Source organism: Cheilinus undulatus, linkage group 13, assembly GCF_018320785.1.
Source record: "Cheilinus undulatus linkage group 13, ASM1832078v1, whole genome shotgun sequence".
Taxonomy (NCBI): domain Eukaryota; kingdom Metazoa; phylum Chordata; class Actinopteri; order Labriformes; family Labridae; genus Cheilinus; species Cheilinus undulatus.
The window spans coordinates 44963474-44983411 of NC_054877.1; the positions used below are offsets into that span (position 1 = coordinate 44963474).

General features: G+C 41.5%; 1 protein-coding gene across 5 annotated transcripts in view; it reads right to left on the reverse strand.

Moving 5' to 3' along the window:
- Positions 1–19938, reverse strand: part of astn1 (astrotactin 1) — a 714709-nt gene that overhangs the window by 20395 nt on the left and 674376 nt on the right. For all 5 annotated transcript variants that reach the window (XM_041803561.1, XM_041803558.1, XM_041803557.1 and 2 more), the window contains one exon: positions 4351–4486. In XM_041803561.1, the coding sequence (XP_041659495.1) occupies positions 4351–4486 (136 nt within the window). The remainder of the gene's footprint in view (positions 1–4350; positions 4487–19938) is intronic.

The following is a 19938-nucleotide window of genomic DNA, read 5'->3' on the forward strand; positions in this document are numbered from 1 at the left end:
CTTTTGGTGAACTCTAGTCCAGACTGAACCTGAGTTTTCTTCAACAGTGTCTTTCTCTTTGCCACTCTCCCATAAAGCTTTGACCAGTGAAGTACCCAGCCAACAGTTGTTGTCTGCAGAGTCTCTCTCATCTCAGCTGCTGAAGCTTGGAACTCCTTCAGAGCAGTCATAGATGTCTTGGTGGCCTCTCTCACTAGTCTCCTTCTTGTATGGCCACTCAGTTTGTGAGGACGGCCTGATCTAGGCAGATTTAGCCATATTCCATTTATTCATGAACTGAACTCTGGGGGATTGGACCAGTTCTTTTTTTTTGTATCCATCCCCTGATGTATTCTTTTCAACAACATTTTCTCTGTGTTCTTTGGGCTGTTCTTTTGTCTTTGTGGTGTAATGGTAGCCAGGAATACTGATTAACCAGTGTCTGGACCTTCCAGACACAGGTGTCTTTGTACTACAATCACTTCAGTAGGGATGGGTACCGAATTCGCTACTTTTATAGGAACCTATGGAATTCCGTTGGTACTACCAAGTACCAATTTACATAAAATCAAACGGTACAGTGTTTCAGTACCTAAACGCATCCTTGTGACTGCAAGGGAGTGGAAGAGTAGTTAATTTTCCATGCCGGACTCAAACGCAGCATTGCACGCATATGAGTAATGACGTCAGTAGCAGCTAACTGAATCAACAAAACAAGCATGGCTGGTCGGCTCTCACTGTTTCCTGCTTGTTCCCCTCCCTCTCTCTCTCACAGCGAATCCTCACTTTAAGCACCTGTTATTATGTGGATATCAACCATGGAAATATAGTAGATAAAGGGATACGTTTGTTCGCTCAGTCACCTAACAGACTGAATTAAGGCACAGTGTGGATTGCCTAGTGTGACTGCGTCCTAAAAGTTGCTCTCCATCTCTCTAACTTGGTGCAGCTGGCGCCGTATGAAGCGCTCTGTCTGGATGGATTTAGAGTGATTTTGAAGGAGAGACAGAGCCACAGGCTTGTCCTAGCTGCTTATTTCATCGCAGAATGAATCAATTTGCCACTTTCTGTTAACTTTTTGCAGTAAATACAAATATAACGGACCCTGTGCGTGGTGTTTATGCTTCTGCATAAACATCTTGTTAGCTCTATGCTTCTGTTTATGCTTTGATTGGTGAGTGAGGAGCAGACTCTGCTCTTACCAGAGAAAGTTGACGTCTTAGTTTTGTTGGAAAGAGAACTGCATGAGGAAAGAAGATGTGCAGTACATGTAGTTCATGGTAGTAATTTGTTTACTTTCATTTGTAATACTTTAATCGGTAACATTTTCTACCTTTCATTTATTTAGTTAGTTATTTTGACTCCATACTCTATTTTTCATTTGTTTTAAACTTATTCTCCCTCTTTGGACCTCAGAACACATTTTCCAAGAGGGGAAATTAGAGGAATAGGAGTTAGTGGGCTGGGTTTTAATTTGTGCAAAATAAAGAAAAACACTGGGTAGTTATAGCAGTTTAGGTTTTCCATGTTGGAGTAATTTTTAAAAAACACTTTTTTTAAACACTGATATTTGATAGTGTTTTGATATTGAAAATTCAGAAGTTTATTATAAAAAAAAGTACAATAAAAGAGTAAAAAAGGAGCATTTAGGAGAGGCAGAGTCTCTAAAAACTGCTGCTCAAAATTGTGGAACAATTTCAGAAAAATGTTCCTCAATATCAAATGCTAAGACTTTGAAGCTTCAACCATCTACAGTCGTTGTACAGTCTATAATATCTGGAGAAATCTCTGTGTGAAGGGATGCAGGTGATCTTCGGCCCCATGGTCGTTACTGCTTTTAAACAAGCATCACTGCATGGGCTCAGGAACACTTCCAGAAATCATTTTCTGTCAACGCAGTTCACTGTACATGGACGGATGGATGAACAGACGCACGGACGGATGTTTCATGAATCCTGAGGGAAATTTAAGTTAAAGCTGTATAGACTAATGCTGAGAAGAAACCATGTGTGAACAGAATCCAGAAATGCCACTGTTTCTGCTGGGCCAAGTTCATTTAGTATGGACTGAGGCAGAATGGAAAACTGTTCTGTGGTCAGATGAATCTAAATTTTAAAATCTTTTTGCAAACCAGGGAAACCATGTTCTGCAGAACAAAGAGGAGAGCGACCATCCAGCTTGTTGACCCAGTACAGTTCTAAAGCCTGCTTCTCTGATGGTATGGGGTTGGATTATTGCCTATGGCGGCAGTGCTCAATGTTGGGGCCGGGACCCCCTTGGGGGTCGCAAGACACTGACAGGGGTCTCCAGATGCCTTAAAGAAATAATGAATATTTTTTAAATTACACTGTTGCAACTTTACATCAGTTTAACCAAATTTTGACCCGTTTTCATCACTTTTTCCCAACAATTTTGCCACTTAAAACCCATTTTTGTCCATGTTAAACCTTTTTCACTACTGTTTTTCTGGCTGTTTTTTCCACTTCAAAACCTAATGGTGCCACTTTTACACCCATTTTTGCTCATCTCACAATTTGATATGCTAATTTTTTGTCAGTTTAACCTTATTCTGCCAATTCCTGCCTATTTTTCTGTTCGAGTTAATCCTTTTCCAGTTCATATACATTTTTCATCCCATTTCACCAAATTTCCACCAATTTTTTGCCAATTTAAATCATTTCAGTAGCTTTTTAATACCATTTTACTGCTACTTATGCCCATTTTTTTCAAATTTGGCCCCTTTAACCTTATTAGTTAGTTCATTAGTTAGTTAGTTAGTGAAGTTTATTTGGAACATGTAAGAAAAAAAAAAAAAATGAAAACATAGTCATGTACCTTCAGAAGACACATATGAGTTTTGAAGAGAGAGATGAAACAAAACAATTACAAAACACTTAATGGTCAAGATTAGGCTACATGTTCGAAAAGCAGTGGGAAGACGTGCAAACTTATTTAATCCCACCCCTTCTTAATACATTATTTAATAGAACTGTTTATTTCTCTGTAAGGAAAATAATCACAGATAGATTCATCTGTGCCAAATAATAATAAATGATAAATATTTCAATAAATATTTTATTGTTACCACTTTTAACCCATTTATGATTCTTTTTAAGATTGAATTTCACCAACTTTTCCATCATTTTTGCCCTTATTAACTCATTTTAGCCATTTTAATCCATTTCAGTTCGTAAATATTTGTTGCTTTGATATGAGGGATTATTTTTCAGGCTAAAAATACAATATGGATATCACAGCTTAACTTTCCAATGGACCATGATGTTGCTGACCTCCATGGGCCCCCAGTTTGACCTAGCCCCAGAAATTCTCCCCATTAATCCCCCCTAATGGACGGCCTTGGCTGCACATGACTATTCTTGAATGGTCATGGCTGTGTTCAACCACCTTGAGGTACAGTGGGGGTCTCCGGTCTCTGGCACCTTTATTTTAGGGGTCGTGGGCTGAAAAGGTTGAGAACCCCTGGCCTATGGTATGGCCAGCTTACATAAGCAGATAGAGGTTTCAGAGCATCATATGCTCCATGCAGACATCTCTTTCCAAACATTTGGAGCATCATAAAACAAAAAAGCTTGCAAAGAAGTCCCAGAGCTGTTGAGCAGCTAGAATCCTACATCAGACAAGAATGGAACAATCCTCTCCCAAAACTCCACTGACTGGTCTTCTCACTTCCCGGAAGTTTCCAGACTGTTTACATGGCCCTGTCCCTACTTTTTAAGATGTGTTGCTGCCATCAAATTCAAAATGAGCTAATGTTTTCATGAAATGGTAAAATTTCTCAGTTTTAACATCTGATATGTTGTTTTTGTTCTATTGTGAGTAAAATATGTGTTTATGAGATCTGACAATTATTGCATTCTGTTCTTATTTACATTTTACACAGCGCCCCAACTTTTGTGGAACTGGGGTTGCATTGCATATTCCAGGACTGATCCTTTGGTAAACTATGTCTGCATTTAGTCTACCAAAATTAGCATAAATCACTGTTTTATCCAGTCAGGAAATGATGCAACCAGTGCATCAAAAGACGTCAATCAGAGCTGACTTTGAGACGACACTGCCGATTAAACTTAACAGAGTAAAGCAAATGTTTTTCCAAAGATGATTTCTTGTTTCTTCTCTGTGGTCTTTGTGGAGCTGTTTCACCACAATTCAATTACTCTAATCACTCCCAGCTGTGAGCAGCTCCTCTGTTTCCTTGCACAATGCATTGTGGGAAAATACTCTACATAAGAATCGAATCCAACATCCAGTGATTTTAGTGTATTACAAGTTGAGTAGTAAAATTGGTCTGAATAAAGATAGTAATGATTGGTTCTTTAGTCCACATTTCCATTAAAGATGGTGACTTACATGTAGGTCGTGTCGGGCTCCAGGCAGCGGATGATCATGCTGATGGAGGAGGACAGGAGGTCCGGGATGTCCCCTAACATCACACATGGAGACCTGGCCCCGGATAGGATGTCGTCCACAAAGCTCAAAAGAGTTTCTGAAACAGGGACAGACAGACATTTGTGTTAACATGAGCAACAATGGATTTCAGTTTAAGTCATTCCTGAGCAGGCCGGGAGAATACGATGTCAATACCCAGAATATGTAACAGAATGTATGACTACATTTCTGTACATTTAAACATAATATTAGTTTTAACAAGTGAAGTGATACAACCTTTGAGAGACAACTGACAGCTGTATGAGTGAGGCTATTTTAGAGCAAGTGGTGTCTGCCAAGAACCTATAAATCAGGACTGATTCTTGTAACAAGATGCTCTATCCATGCTGCCTGTCTGAATATAAAAGGCTGATGGAGAAAGGAAGGAAAGACTGTTCACTCAATTCGTCTAAAACCTCTATCAACCACCGATACTTACCCAGATTACACCATCTGGTCTTGGTGAACGTTAATAATACCATCTGTTGTGCTACACTATATTGCCAAAAGTATTTGCTCACCTGCCTTGACTCGCGTATGAAATTAAGTGAAATCCTATTCTTAATCCATAGGGTTTAATATGACATCGGTCCACCCTTTGCAGCTATAACAGCTTCAACTCTTCTGGGAAGGCTTTTCACAAGGTTTAGGAGTGTGTTTATGGGAATTTTTGACCGTTCTTCCAGAAGCGCATTTGTGAGGTCACACACTGATGTTGGATGAGAAGGTCTGGCTCTCAGTCTCCACTCATTCATCCCAAAGGTGTTCTGTCAGGTTGAGGTCAGGACTCTGTGCAGGCCAGTCAAGTTCATCCACACCAAACTCTCTCATCCATGTCTTTATGGACCTTGCTTTGTGCACTGGTGCACAGTCATGTTGGAACAGGAAGGGGCCATCCCCAAACTGTTCCCACAAGGTTGGGAGCATGGAATTGTCCAAAATCTCTTGGTATGCTGAAGCATTCAGAGTTGCTTTCACTGGAACTAAGGAGGACAAGCCCAGCTCCTGAAAAACAAGCCCACACCATAATGCCCCCTCCACCAAACTTTACACTTGGCACAATGCAGTGGAGAAGCGTGTTTCATCACTCCTGAGAACGCATCTCCACTGCTCTAGAGTCCAGTGGCGGCGTGCTTTACACCACTGCATCCGATGCTTTGCATTGCACTTGGTGATGTATGGCTTGGATGCAGCTGCTCGGCCATGGAAACCCATTCCATGGAGCTCTCTATGCACTGTTCTTGAGCTAATCTGAAGGCCACATGAAGTTTGGAGGTCTGTAGCGATTGAGTTGGTGACCTCCACGCAGTATGCGCCTCTGCTGACCCTGCTCTGTCATTTTACGTGGCCTACCACTTGGTGGCTGAGTTGCTGTCATTCCCAATGGCTTCCACTTTGTTATAATACCACTGACAGCTGACTGTGGAATATTTAGGAGTGAGGAAATTTCACCACTGGACTAGAAACAGTCTGCATGCCTAGGTGTTTGATTTTATACACCTGTGGACATGGAAGTGATTGGAACACCTACATTTCAATTATTTGGATGGGTGAGTGAATACTTTTGGCAATATAGTGTACTTATATTTACCTACCTACCTACCTACCTAAAAAATACCATCATCTGGCTGGTGGGTGTTGCTAATTTCCCACCCTGCAGAGAGGGAAGAATGCGACTGCAGAAAAAGCAACAAAACAGCTAAAGTGAGTTAGAAGGAGCAGTTTAAGAAAGAGACAGACGATTCGGTTCCAATGACAAATAGCACTGAATCTGTCATCTGGCCGTGAATGGATTTTAGAAGGAAGAAGATGAACAAAACGCAGTAACCTTTAAAATATGACACATGATTATGGTGGTAGTAACACAACATATCACAAAATACATGGCCCCAGTAAGTGTTGAAAAGTTAGGATTTAAGAACCTCATAAGGACACCCAAAGTAAGATCTACATGGGCGCAATATTTTGCGGAGAAAAAAGACGGCCCAGCAGCTACAACTACAGAGTCTTCTCCCAGCCTAAGTGTCCATTACATCCACAGCTAGGAGTTAAAAAGGTCAAGCTTCGATTTGAAAGATGCTCTCATGTCATGAACATGTCATGAACTGGTCCAGTATTCATTGGCACAGATAACAGACTAATGTAGTCAAAGTTGTGAGAGGAAAGGTGCGAACTAGACCAGGGCTTCCCAAACTTCTCAGCCCATGACATCCCCAAAAATGGTGTCAAAGATTAGGGACTGCCCTCTTTCCTTGAGGGGGATAAAGCGCACGACATTGTGTAAAGCACAATGTACAAAACTTGCATTTTAGGTAGTTTTTTACTTTTACTTGCATTTAGCCCCAGATATCACTTAAAGGGGACATATTTTACCCTTTCAAGAGAAGTTTATATTGGTCTCAGAGGTTCCCAAAACATGCCTGTGAAGTCTGTTGCTGAAAAAAACACTCCAGTATTGGAGTTTTGTATGTCTAAAAACTCCTCTGTTTCAGCCCCGCCCGGAACAGAGCTCAGTTTGTGTGTCTGTGGCTTTAAACGTTACTGAGCTGTCTGACTCCGCCCCTCTGAGGAAACTGATGTAGCTTTCCTGATCCTCTTCTCAGGAGGCAGCTGAGAGGAAGACCAGGAGAGAAGTCTTCCAATTGGGGAGGGCCAACCGAATCTTGGGGCGGGGCCAAAGCCCCACATGACATCATGAGGGGCAAATCTGAGTACGGCTTGTTTCAGCACATTTTCTGAAAGGTGGAGAAGGAGAGGGGGATTGTGGGGATTGTGGACAGGCTGGGAGCACATATTTACGGTAGAAAAGCCTGAATGAGGGATTTTTGCATAATATGTCTCCTTTAATAACTATGTTATAAATTTAATTTGAACTAATTTTAACAATTTTTCTTGAAATAATAGAAAAAATTATGATTTCAAATCATATGACATTTCTCTTTAGTTTTTGTGGAAAGCATCCTGCAACCCGCATTCACTGTCTTGCAACCCCCACTTTGGGAACCACTGGACTAGACTGCAGAGTTTTGGCAGGACTACCTGCAAAATAAAGACTTTAGAGTTGAGAGGTTTGCAACCAACAGCAATGTTCAGAAGTTTATCTGGGCTTGTCACTTGAATTTGGCTTAAAGTGAAGGCAGTTCGACACCTTTTGACTAGAAATTAGACACATTTTTGTGGCACATTTATGTTTAATAACAGCTAACTATCAGCTTGATGTAAATCAGTTAAAGTTTAGTCAATTATGTGCATGACTTACTGAATCTAACCCATTTTTCTTGACATATTGTGAGGTAATATAGGGACAGCTGTATTTAACCTTCCCTAAAGCACGTACAGAACAAGGACCGGCCTGTTAACTTCTGAATGTTCAGATTAATGTAACCTGACGTTTGACATACGGCTCCAGAATGTAAAACAGATGAACACAGGTTTGCTCTATAGGTAGGGTCTGTCCTGACAGGAAAGGTCAGGTGTTTTCTTCTGAGTGTTCCAGCTTTAAATCTTGATGTTACAGAGCTGAAGGGCACATCAGGTCAGCAGCGCTGAAGGAATCCTCCCTTTAAAAACTAGAATGATGATTTTATAGACAAATGTTCAGACAGCCGTAAATGTTGAGTGATTCAGAGAGAGGTAAAAGAGCAGCATGTTCCAGGTACACTGATATAATCGTGCACATTTAGTCCATTTGCTCAACTCTCCTGCAGCTGATGGACGTTCAAGAGCACCTTGAAAGGAGCTGCAGAGGAGCATAAGAGTTACTCATTCACCCACTTTTTCCCTGCAGATTAAAACACCACACAGGAACAAAGCTGCTCTCACATTGAGGTCTAACTCTTCAACCTTTTGTATCAACCGTGTATTAAACTGTTTTTAACGTCTAAAAATAAGGCTCCATCATCTATGAGGTTATGGAAGAAACACACACACAATCACACATTTCGAGAATGCGCCGAAACCTTAAAAAACCCCAATAAAATATGATTGGCGTGAATGTGAAGCATAAGACAAGTTCACGGCATTCTAATTTAGTTTACAGTTGCAACATGAATAAAAACAGAACTCTTAGAAGAAAAATATTTGGGTATTTGGTCTGAACCTCCAACATTATGTCACTCAGGAGAAAGGCTTGTATAATAAAGTTCAATAAGAAGTTTACTTTTGGCATTTATTAGAAGAGAATGTGGTAGACGGACATCCAAACAGATGAAACAGTACATACCAAACTCCATGGGCATGACAGGCTAACATAATAATAGCAAACATGATCTTTCTTCAACTGCAGCTTTGCAAAACAAAACAAACAAGAAAGATATTGAGTAAACATCAGAATTAACCAGGGGTGTCACGTTCACAAAGGTACCAGGGTTCAGTCTGGGTTTGGTTCATTGGTAAAAAGGGATCATAAAGTCCAAAATTACCACCTTAATTCTTGGTTTACTTCTTTTATTACTTACATCACAGCCCTAGAAAAAAAAAACTGCTCGCACCAACAAAACCAAACTTGTTAATTATTGAGGTGTTTCAATCAGACCTTTTGCTACAGGTGTATAAAATCAAACACCTAGCCATGCAGTCTCTATTTACAAACACTGGTGATACAGTATGTGTCATTTTGAAGAGCTCAGTGACTTCAAGCGTGGTACTGTGATGGATGCCACCTTTTCAATAGGATGGTTTGTGGAATGTCATCCCTGCTGGATATTCCATAGACAGTTGTGAATGATATTGTTAGAAAGTGAAAGCGTTTAGGTACAACAGAAATTCAGGGCGCTTTCAAGTTAGGCCCAGTTGTTTCGAACCACACCGTGGCACGATTCCTCCCCCTCCCCCTTTCCCTCCTGGCTTGATTTCACACTAGCAACATCGAACCGTGCCCGGGCCCACTTGCGTATTTACTCAGTCTGAAACAGTAGGTGGTGGTATGCACGTAGCTGGTGCACAACCCCAACAAGGAGGAGAGAGAAGAAGCTACCATGGCAGCCACTGGGGTCATGCCCTGAGTGAAGATTGTTTTTGTTTTGATCCGGCAAAAAGTCCATCCTGCAGCCTTGTTTATTACAGTTACTATATCCCAGCAGACAAACTTTTGCATGTTTTTTTTTTTTCACAAAGAATGAACTGGGTAATGTTTTATTTCAGTCCAAGAATCATGAGAGTAGTTTGATGAGTTTAGGCCCATCTACCTCAGTGATGGCTGTGGTACTCTTCCGGTTTTGTTGGAGCTGATGAAGGGTGTAGTGTACTCTTCCATGACTGAATCTGATAACCCTTTATTCACCTGAGCCCCTGACACTGAAGGAAAAAACTCCCGTCCTTGCCTGCTCCATCAGCTCCTCAGCAGGACATCTTTCCTGCTGCCCAGCCTGGTGGTGACACGTCCAGCTCGCTGTGTTTTCCCAGCTGGCACTGCCTACGTCAAGAGGACATTCGGCCACTGAGGTTTGTGTTTGAGCGGAGGGGGGAAAAAAAACCCTCTGCAGAAAAGCCAAGTCCGACGGCTGCTCTGAGGTGGTCATCTGTGACCCTCTGCTCCACAGGCAGTGCCTGTCTTATTTATTTATACGATATATTTGTGTGAAGTGATGGACGCCCTTAGGTGGTCACCTGTGCTTCCTGTCCACATGAGCTTCCCCTCTGTCTGCGCCTGCATGCGTGTATAAATATGAGTGCTGTGAATGATGGCTGCTCTGAGGTGGTCACCTACGTCTTCCCCTGTCGACCCCGCCCTCGCCACCAGCTGGTAAACAGAAGGCCGAGTGCCATGGAGGCAGTGAGGGAGAGCGGACGATGAAAAATGGTGTGCAGCAGCTGTCAGAGGGAAGTGTTTACCCAGTGCACAGACTGACACACGGCTGAAAGATATAAACACGCCGCAGATGTAAATGAAAAGTGACATTGTGAGGCTTTGCACCACTTAGCATATTAATTGCTGGTTGGAATATCTGTCTGGGATGTAAGGAGGCGTTCAAAAAGGAAACAGTGTTAGAGACCACACTGGAGAGCCAAGTTTGGAAATATGTTAAGTAATTCTCTCGAAACTGAAGCTGTTTGACTTTTCAGTGGGAAATAGAAACAAGCATCAATCTTAATTAGGGATGACTCAATCACAGACTGACTATGAGTGACATCGGCTGATCACTGATACTCCAAATTTCCTTTTCTTAAAGTTACACTGGAATGCCTTCACCTTAATGACTCAGCAATGTGTCAATCAGGGCCGATACCAATGTTCATAGTTACAATGTGGCCGATAGTAATTAATTACTACTTTAGAAGGAACACATTTAACCAGAGAAATCTTCACCAGGTTGGGTATGGGAGAATATGACAGTTCAGCAGTATGCATCATCAGCCTTGGCCCTTGTACTGTTCTGGCCACCTGATGGCCATCGTCCAGGCCTGCAGCAGGCCCACGCTCTATCTCTCCAGGTATTCTACCAGCTTCTCCCCTCCACATCACACACGTCGCCTTCGGCATCTAGACCAGCCAAACAGGTCCTGTGCACCCAGTATCCATTTAGCTGGATTAGGCCGATAAAAGCGCAGCTCCCATTCCCAATATCAAGCAGCTGGCCCTTCCCATCCTCGCTCTCCCGAGCACATCGCCATTAAATACCCAAAAAAGTGCAGAAGACAAGTCCTCACAAAGGAGTCCAGGCAGCTCCCCTGGCTTTCAGTTGTCATCTAGGCCTCACAAGAGTATAGTACAATCAGGTAACCTGACACGCCAGATGGATTTGTTTCACTCATCCATCTGGTAAACCTTCAATACTAAGCGTTTGGGAAAGGGTAGAGGATTTAAAACAACTCGGAGTGTGATTGGGTGAACGTTCTGTCTGTCACATCTTAACCGGCCAATCAGAGCAACAAAACACGTGATGTAGCTGTGACCGAGGTGCACTTACGCAGCTACCGAGGACTTATGTGACCCATGGCGACTATAGACATGACAGTACACGACTTTTGTCGTTTAGCCCGTTTCCTTGTTACACAAAGCTCCCAACTGAACCATCTGGGCCCGGTTAGAAAGTGACAGGACCAATCAGGGAGGGGGGCAGTACTTTCAGGCACCACGGAGCAAGTGTAAGCAAGCAACAACAAGAGGCTGGTGCAATTATGGTGGAAGAGTTTAGTGTGGATGCTGCTAAAGCACCAGTTTTATCAGAACTTGATGACATTTCTTTGTTAAAAGAAGAACAAAGACCAGCTGAGTTGTTTTCTTTTCAAAAACAACAAAAGTCGTGTACTGACATGTCTACAGTCGCCATGGTTACCATTATTCCTTGGTGGCTGTGCATACGAATCTTGTTCACAGCTATGTCACGTGTTTTGTTGCTCTCATTGGCCCGTAAAGATGTGACAGACAGAATGTTCATCCCAATCACCTTTTTTTTTTTCAAATCCTCTGCACTTTCCCAAATGCTTAGTATTGAAGGTCTTCCAGATGGATGTTTGAAACAAATCCATGTGGCATGTTTGAGACTACAAGCTTGGATAAGTCAGTCACTAGTATTGAGGTCAGTGTTTCTCAACCCTGCTCAACCAAAGAGCCAAACTGTTGGAAATACCTTTGCAAGAACCATAATCTAAGTGGTCAAAAAGTGGCAACAATAGGTGAAAAGGGGCAAAGAAGGCATAAAATGGCAATAACGGGTGAGAAATGACAAAAATGGGGAGAAAAAGTGGAAAAAGGCAGAAAGTGGCAAAAACTGGAGAGAAATGACAAATAAATGAGTTGCAGGTGGCAAAAATGGTGAAAAAAGCTGCAAATGAGTGAAAAGTGACTTAAATGAGCAAAAAGCACCAAAGAGAGGCAAAAATGTGAATAAAAAATGACATTCAATGACAAAAGGCAGCTTAAATGGGCAAAAGTGGCAAAAAAATGACCATAAAAGAGGTAAAAAAAATTGGTAATAGTAAAAAGGGCATAAAACAGGATAAAAATTGCAAAAATAGGTGAAAAGGGGCAAAGACGGCATAAAATGGCAAAAATAGGCGAGAGGTGACAGAAGTGGGGAAAATAAGTTGCAAAAAAAGGCAAAAAGTGGCAAAAACTGGTGAGAAATGACACAAAAATGAGTGAAAAGTGACTTAAATGGGCAAAAAGCACCAAAGAGAGACAAACATTTCAATAAAAATGGCATTCAATGGCAAAAGGCAGCTTAAATGGGCAAAAGTGGCAAAAAAATGACAAAAAAAAGAGGTTAAAAATTTGCAAATAGAAAAAAGGCCAAAATCAGGATAAAAGTGGCAAAATGGGAAAAAAAACTAGCAAAAACAAGTGGCAAAAGTGGCACAAACAGTTTTCTGTTTAACAAGACACTTGTACTGTCAATGAATGAGCATTCAGGGTTATTTTTACCTCAAAATGCAGGGATTTGGATATTCTGATTAACCTGTTGGCTTTTTGCATCCTGTCCAACTGTCTGAGAGATAACAGAATGTTCTAGTGAAGACTCAGATCTCTGCAGTTCTGCGTACAAACTTAACAAAAATAAAGTCCAAAACCAAAGCAAGTAGTGATAGACAGGAATTCAGAGTTTGAAAAACCTTCCAGAAAATCCGTTATATTGCTCTCCTAAACCATATTGCATGTTTGGCCTCACCTCAATCACTGATGTCGAGTCAAGTCACGTATTTTGCCTTTGGCACTGTCAAACGGCCTGTGATTAGAAAATTGTTAGCCAAGTACAGATGGGTGATCCATTCTCACATACTCATATCTCTGTCTGGTCTCACCCCCCTCCCTGCTCCTCTCACATGTTGTAAAGTTGTGCTGATGGAACAAAACACTGGCTCCAAACCCGGAGTTCATAAACCCTTTAACAAGCTTAAATCATTAGAACACAGTGTCAGTGCAGATATGACTGTCTGAAATAAAAAATGTCTCAGAGCCGTTGGCATTTTAGGCACAAGAAGACGGAGACACAGAGCTTCTTTGTCAGCCACATCTTTGCAGTCCTTCCAGTTGTTCCTTCCGGTCTCCTCAGTAAAACACCTGAAGAAGCAGAATGACAGCACAGAACATTAATAACTGTTTGAGGAACCTGCTGTGCACTGTCACAAGGGGAGGAAGATTTCTGAGAGTGGCCCACTTGCCAGAAGGAACACAACGAGAACCCAACTACTAAAACAAATATCGAAGTAAGGAAGTTATAATCTAGTGAGCATGATGTTCTGCCATGGCATTTGCAGGCAGGGCGTCCAGATAAACACAAATTCAAATGTTGATTTAGTACATTGATTGATGAAAGGCAGCCGGAAAATCAGATTTATCCATGAAGACAATAGGAGCAATGCATCACCCCTGGTACTATGAACCTAAATTTCAAAGAAAACCATGTTTGTCCTGTGTACATCTGCATACAACTATCATTAAAATAAGCATCTATAATAGAGTATTCGCAAGCCTGACACTCTCGGGCCTCATCATCTGTGGGGGGCCTTACTTTGCAAGCTTTATTTTCCTACTCATCAGCCTGGAGTTTTTTTGATAAATACCACTTAATTATCTTTAATTCTTTTTTTTACATTCTTGTGTTATGTTCATCTTAAGCTGCAGAACAGTGTGGGGTTTCTGTTGTTGTATTTTGTGTTTCATAAAGTGCCACATATTTTCAACATGGTCTGGACTGTATGCAGGTCACCCTTTTTTTCCGTGAAGCCATGATGTTGTGCTGTATCTCGTGCAGAACTGTCTCACTAAAATAAGCAGCGTCTCTGAAAAAGATGTCAGGATAGAAAAATATGCTGCTCCACACCCTCTCTTGGTATTAACCCGGCCTTCAAAGATGTGCAGGTGACCAATGCCATGGGCACTCATGCACCCACTCACCATCTCAGGTGTTGGCTTTTGAACTTTGCATTGATAGGAATGTGGATGACCCTTTTCCTCTTTAGCCTGGAGGACTCCATGGCCATTATTATGCACTGAAATTTGTCAATGCTGCGGGACAGTCACAGCAGCTCCACCCTGTAAGCAAACGGTTTACCATCAGTTAATCTTTTGGGCCTTTTGAATGTTGTTAGAAATTGATTATGATATTTTAAACAGAGGTTCTCAACTGTTTGAGCCAGGAGATCCAGCATCAACTCCTCAAGGAGAATTGCGACCTTGATTTTGGAGATCTTTGGTCAGTATTTAATAAAAAGTAGTAAAGCTTGGGCCTAAGACTGGACAATACATACATGTTTTTAAAGAATCTCATTGATAATTTGGGACAATTTTTTTTCCCAGGCATACAGCTGGGACCCACTGAAAAAGGCTTTACATCCCATTTTTGGGTGCCAACCCACCTGTTGAGAACCACTGACTTAAAGGACACAGTTGCGGGTTTATTTGGAGAGCAGTTGAAGAAATGAGTTGCTCCATCCACTTGCTCTATCTCTACTCATCAGCAGCCTCTGTCAGTGTCAGAGCCTGTTAGAGGCTGCCCAGTGTGATAGTCCAAATCTGAAAATGACATAAAGAGGAAATTGTAGAATCCGTCCATCCATTTTCTATCATAGAAAGGCCCTGACTGGGAAGCGAACCAGGAACATTCTTGCTTTTAGGCAACTGCGTTAAGCCTTGCGCCGCTGTGCAGCCAAGAGAATCATTTATTTAAAATGTAATTAATATCATTATTTTATAAAGATTGCTGTATACATCCAATAGAGAAAATGTCGTCTTGTTCCAATATTGTTCAGCTAAACCTCAAACCATTAGAAATGTGGACTCATAAGACCAGAGAATTGTTTTCACCCTTAGGTCAGCCCATCTCTGATGAGCTCAGGCAAGTTGTTGATAAATGGCTTTACCTTTGCATAGTAGACCTTTAACCTGCATTTGTAACAGTGATGTACTGTGTTAACTGACAATGGTTTTCTGAAGTGTTCCTGAGCCCACATTATAACATCCATCACAGAATGATGCTGTCTTTATTGCACTGGCCTCTGAGGGGTCAAAGGTCACAAGTGGTCAGTGTTTGTTTTCAGCCTTGCTCCTTACATGCAGAGAGTTCTGAGGATATTATGGACTATAGATGGGGAAATCTCTGAATTCATTGCAGTGACGTGTTTTACAATGTTACTCATAAACTACTGGACTATTTTCAACAGTCTTTCATGAAGCTAAGAACATACCACCATTGATTGTGAATGAATGAGCCTCATGGTATTCACTTATCCAGGGTATTTTTGAGCACTCAGCAACTTCCAGTCTTTTCGTTCCCCTGTCCAAATTTTTTGGAGATACACTATATTGCCAAAAGTATTCACTCACCCATCCAAATAATTGAAATCAGGTGTTCCAATCACTCCCATGGCCACAGGTGTATAAAATCAAGCACTTAGGCATGCAGACTGTTTCTACAAACATTTGTGAAAGAATGGGTTGCTCTCAGGAGCTCAGAGAATTCTAGCATGGTACTGTGATAGGATGCCACCTGTGCAACAAGTCCAGTGGTGAAATTTCCTCGCTCCTGAATATTCCACAGTCAACTGTCAGCCGTATTATAACAAAGTGGAAGAGATTGGGAATGACAGCAGCTCAGCCACCAAGTGGTAGGCCATGTAAAATGACAGAGCGGGGTCAGTGGATGCTGAGGCGCATAGTGCGCAGAGGTCACCAACTTTCTGCAGAGTCAACCACTACAGACCTCCAAACTTCATGTGGCCTACAGATTAGCTCAAGAACAGTGCGTAGAGTGAGCAGAGCTTTGGCAGGTTTGGCGGTTGCCAGAAGAACGGTACTTGTCTGACTGCATTGTGCCAAGTGTAAAGTTTAGTGGAGGGGGGATTATGGTGTGGGCTTGTTTTTCAGGAGCTGGGCTTGGCCCCTTAGTTCCAGTGAAAGGAACTCTGAATGCTTCAGCATACCAAGAGATTTTGGACATTTCATGCTCCCAACTTTGTGGGATCATTTTGGGGATGGCCCCTTCCTGTTCCAACCATAGACTGTAGAAAGAATTGGACAAACCCCATGTGACGTCAGTAGTCTGCTTACAATAGGCGGACTCAAACGGCTCTTGAAGCCAATCTGTGGAGGCTTCAATATTGAAATCGCGATCTCAACCGAACTTTGGATCAACCTAAGGGCCAGCCCACTAAGTGCGACTTCCTGTCAGCCTTCTAGCTAGCATTCTGGTTGACAGAAATGGAGCCTCTGCCTGCCGAGCTATCTGTCAATCAAATGAGATGTGCCAATCAGCTTTCATCCTAAATATAATCCAAACAATCATGGTACAGAAAAAAATCACCCACAGTGGGAGCGCAATAAGACACTAGCTAATGAGACACGTTTGGTGTTTTGAACCAGGCAGTAAAACAGTTTATTTGTAGTGTCAAAACTAGCTATTTAACATGTGTCCAGTGGGGACTTCCGGTGTTCCTGCAGCCAGCCTCAAGTGGACAGTCGCGGTATTGCAATTTTTTGCACTTCCGCATTGGCTTCATTTTCAGGACCGGAGGTTGCCACTTGGTTCCAATATGACTGTGCACCAGTGCACAAAGCAAGGTCCATAAAGACATGGATGAGAGAATCTGGTGTAGATGAACTTGACTGGCCTGCACAGAGTCCTGACCTCAATCTGACAGAACACCTTTGGGATGAATTAGAGCGGAGACTGAGAGCCAGACCTTCTCGTCCATCATCAGTGTGTGACCTCACAAATGCGCCTCTGGAAGAATGGTCAAAAATTCCCATAAACACACTCCTAAACCTTGTGGAAAGCCTTCCCAGAAGGGTTGAAGCTGTTATAGCTGCAAAGGGTGGACCGATGTCATATTAAACCCTATAAATTAAGAATGGGATGTCACTTGCAAGTCAAGGCAGTTGGGCGAATACTTTTGGCATTATATTCTGAATTCAGAATATGTGTATATTTCCAAAGAAACAGTAAAGTTTGTAAGTTTGAACATCAAACACCTAGTCTTTGTCTGGATTTAGTTGAATATATATGGGAAATGATTTGCAAATCACTGTATTCAATCACTGCAGTTTATATTCACTTCTTTACTAAATGTCCCAGCTTTTTTTGGAATTTGTGTTTGCATTCAAGGCTTTGGGTATATACCAGAGGTGATTTCTTTCACATTTCATCCGCATAAAAGATGACAACATCATAAGTAAAGAAAAGCTGACATTCAAAATAAGTATTGAGGTAACTGTGATTGGAACATTTTTTTAACCTTCAGGCTTAATTCCTGACACATTTAATCAACCCGCCTGCCTGTCCGGGTTACTGTTCTGTCCTGTTTCTGCCTTATATGACTGGACACTCTCAAAATATATGCACAAACCTTCCCAAGAAAACTAAATCCTCACCAGAGTAAGGATTTCTTTGATTTAGTGCTCAAAAGCATCTAAAAAAAGCATTTTTTCCCTCATAGCATGAGCTCCAACACAGATATCTATCAAAATCCTTTTAGCTTCCAGTGCTCAGCGTTTGGCAAGATAAAAACATGATGAAAGAGGAATCTGTCTGTAGCAGAGTGAACAGATTGAGGATTGTAGCAAAGCGCTGCAGGTGAATGACACATTGAATCTCAAAAAGAACATGAAGGTGATTCATCCCATCTTGGAAGTGACAACCGAACTATTGGCGAGAGAAAACGAGCACATTTTGAAGAGCTTAAGATTGTTCAAAACATATTGAAATGTATTTTCTCTCAGTTGTTGTAACAGGTTGTACTTCCCAGCATCTGAGGAACATGATCCTGCATTTCATTTCAACAGCGTGAGCCAGCCTGCTTATCCTGAGATGACATTCGTAGCCTGTTAAAGGTTCAGCTGGGAGCTGTCGTAAATCTGTCTACTTAGCGAAATCCGTAAATCTGCCTGCTGCAGGAAATTCAAGTCTGATGATTCCTGGGTGGGCATCAAAGATCTCAGGTAGATACTTAAAATGATTTAGGGATGTTAAAGTGTGGCTATCTTTTAGGTTTTCAGTGTGGGTTTTAATGTAGTTTGTCCTCTTTTTCTATCATTATTTGTCTCACATACTAAAACGCTGCAGCCTGTTGCACCAGCTATGCTAAAAACCAAGTTATGTCGCAAGTTCTGGTGTAAAGTCTAAGTTTGTCATTGTTTAGTTGCACTGTAAAGATTGGACATGGTTTGGAAAGGCACACACCTCTCTATGGAAGGCCTCTCGGCTGCAATGCATATCAGAGCAGAAACCAAGCCATGAGGTCAAAGGACCTGCCTGCAGAGCTCAGACAGGATTGTTGCAAGGCACAGATCTGGGGAAGGTTACAAATTTTGAGAATTTTTACAGAAATCTAAAGGAAATTTCAAGGGAACATTACCAAACTAGAAAAGCACTCGGAGAGTGCACACCTCCGCCATTAGAATCCTTTTGAAAATTCCTAGATCCATCCACATGTGTCTCCCAACCGCGGCATTGCTGATTACTCCCTCCTCGGTGGGGTGGACACACGGTGAGGCAAACCATTGGCTTCACTATGGGTGGACTGTTTTGATGGAAGCATTGCCTGCTGGTGCCAACAGATGCACTGACAGTCTCACCTGTGGTCTCACTGGATGACTGAAAGTCATGGCAGAGGGTGAATATTCCTCTATTCCTCCCAGCATTGTGAGTATTCTCGCTACAATTTGCTGTCTTTCTCTCTGTTATGCTCTGACTCGTCTCCATGACCGAACGTGCGTCTTTCAAACTCTATAAACTCCAAAGCTTTGAATAGAAACCCACCCAAAACTGCTGCTGGGATTGAAGTTACTCATGTCTGCCATCTCCTGATGTAAAGTGGTAACAGTGCAGACCTCTGGCATTAGCCCTATCTCCCAATAGTACAGAATCCTTTAAAAAATTCCTGGATCCAGACGGTGATCCGGATCACTCCCAAAATCTAATCAGTTCTTCCTCATGCCATTTCTGACATTTCCTAAAAATTTCATCAAAATCCGTTCTCAACTTTTTGAGTTATGTTGCTAACAAACGAACAAATCCACTGATCACATAACCTCCTTGGCGTAGGTAAAAATGTCTGTATTTTCTGGAAATGCTCTTAAATTTAATCTGGATTATTTACCATGAATTTTCAGGAATTTTTCCCCACAAAATAACAAGATGTTTCCTTGGAAAATCTGTTTTCTGACAACAATTTTGAGGAAACAGAACATTCCAAGTATTTTCAGATTTTTTTCCCCCAATTTTAATCAGAAAAATTGACTGAAAGTCTTCTGTAATTTACCCCCAAATATTCAGTGTTTTTTGTTATAAAATTTGGGGAATTTTACAAAAATCTAGGGGAAATTTCAAGAGAACTTTCCCAAAAACAAAGATACTTCCTGAAAATGTTCTCAGATTTCTTTTAGATTATTTACTATTTACTATTCCTATAAGGAATTTACCCTCAAACATTCAAGGTTTTTGTCTAAATTTTTGGGAGACTTGGTAGGACATTTTGGGAATTCCCCCCAAATACTTCAAGGTATTCCTAGAAATAAAAAAAAAATTGTTCAGAAATATTTACTGAGAATTTACAAAAATCCAGCCTTCTTAT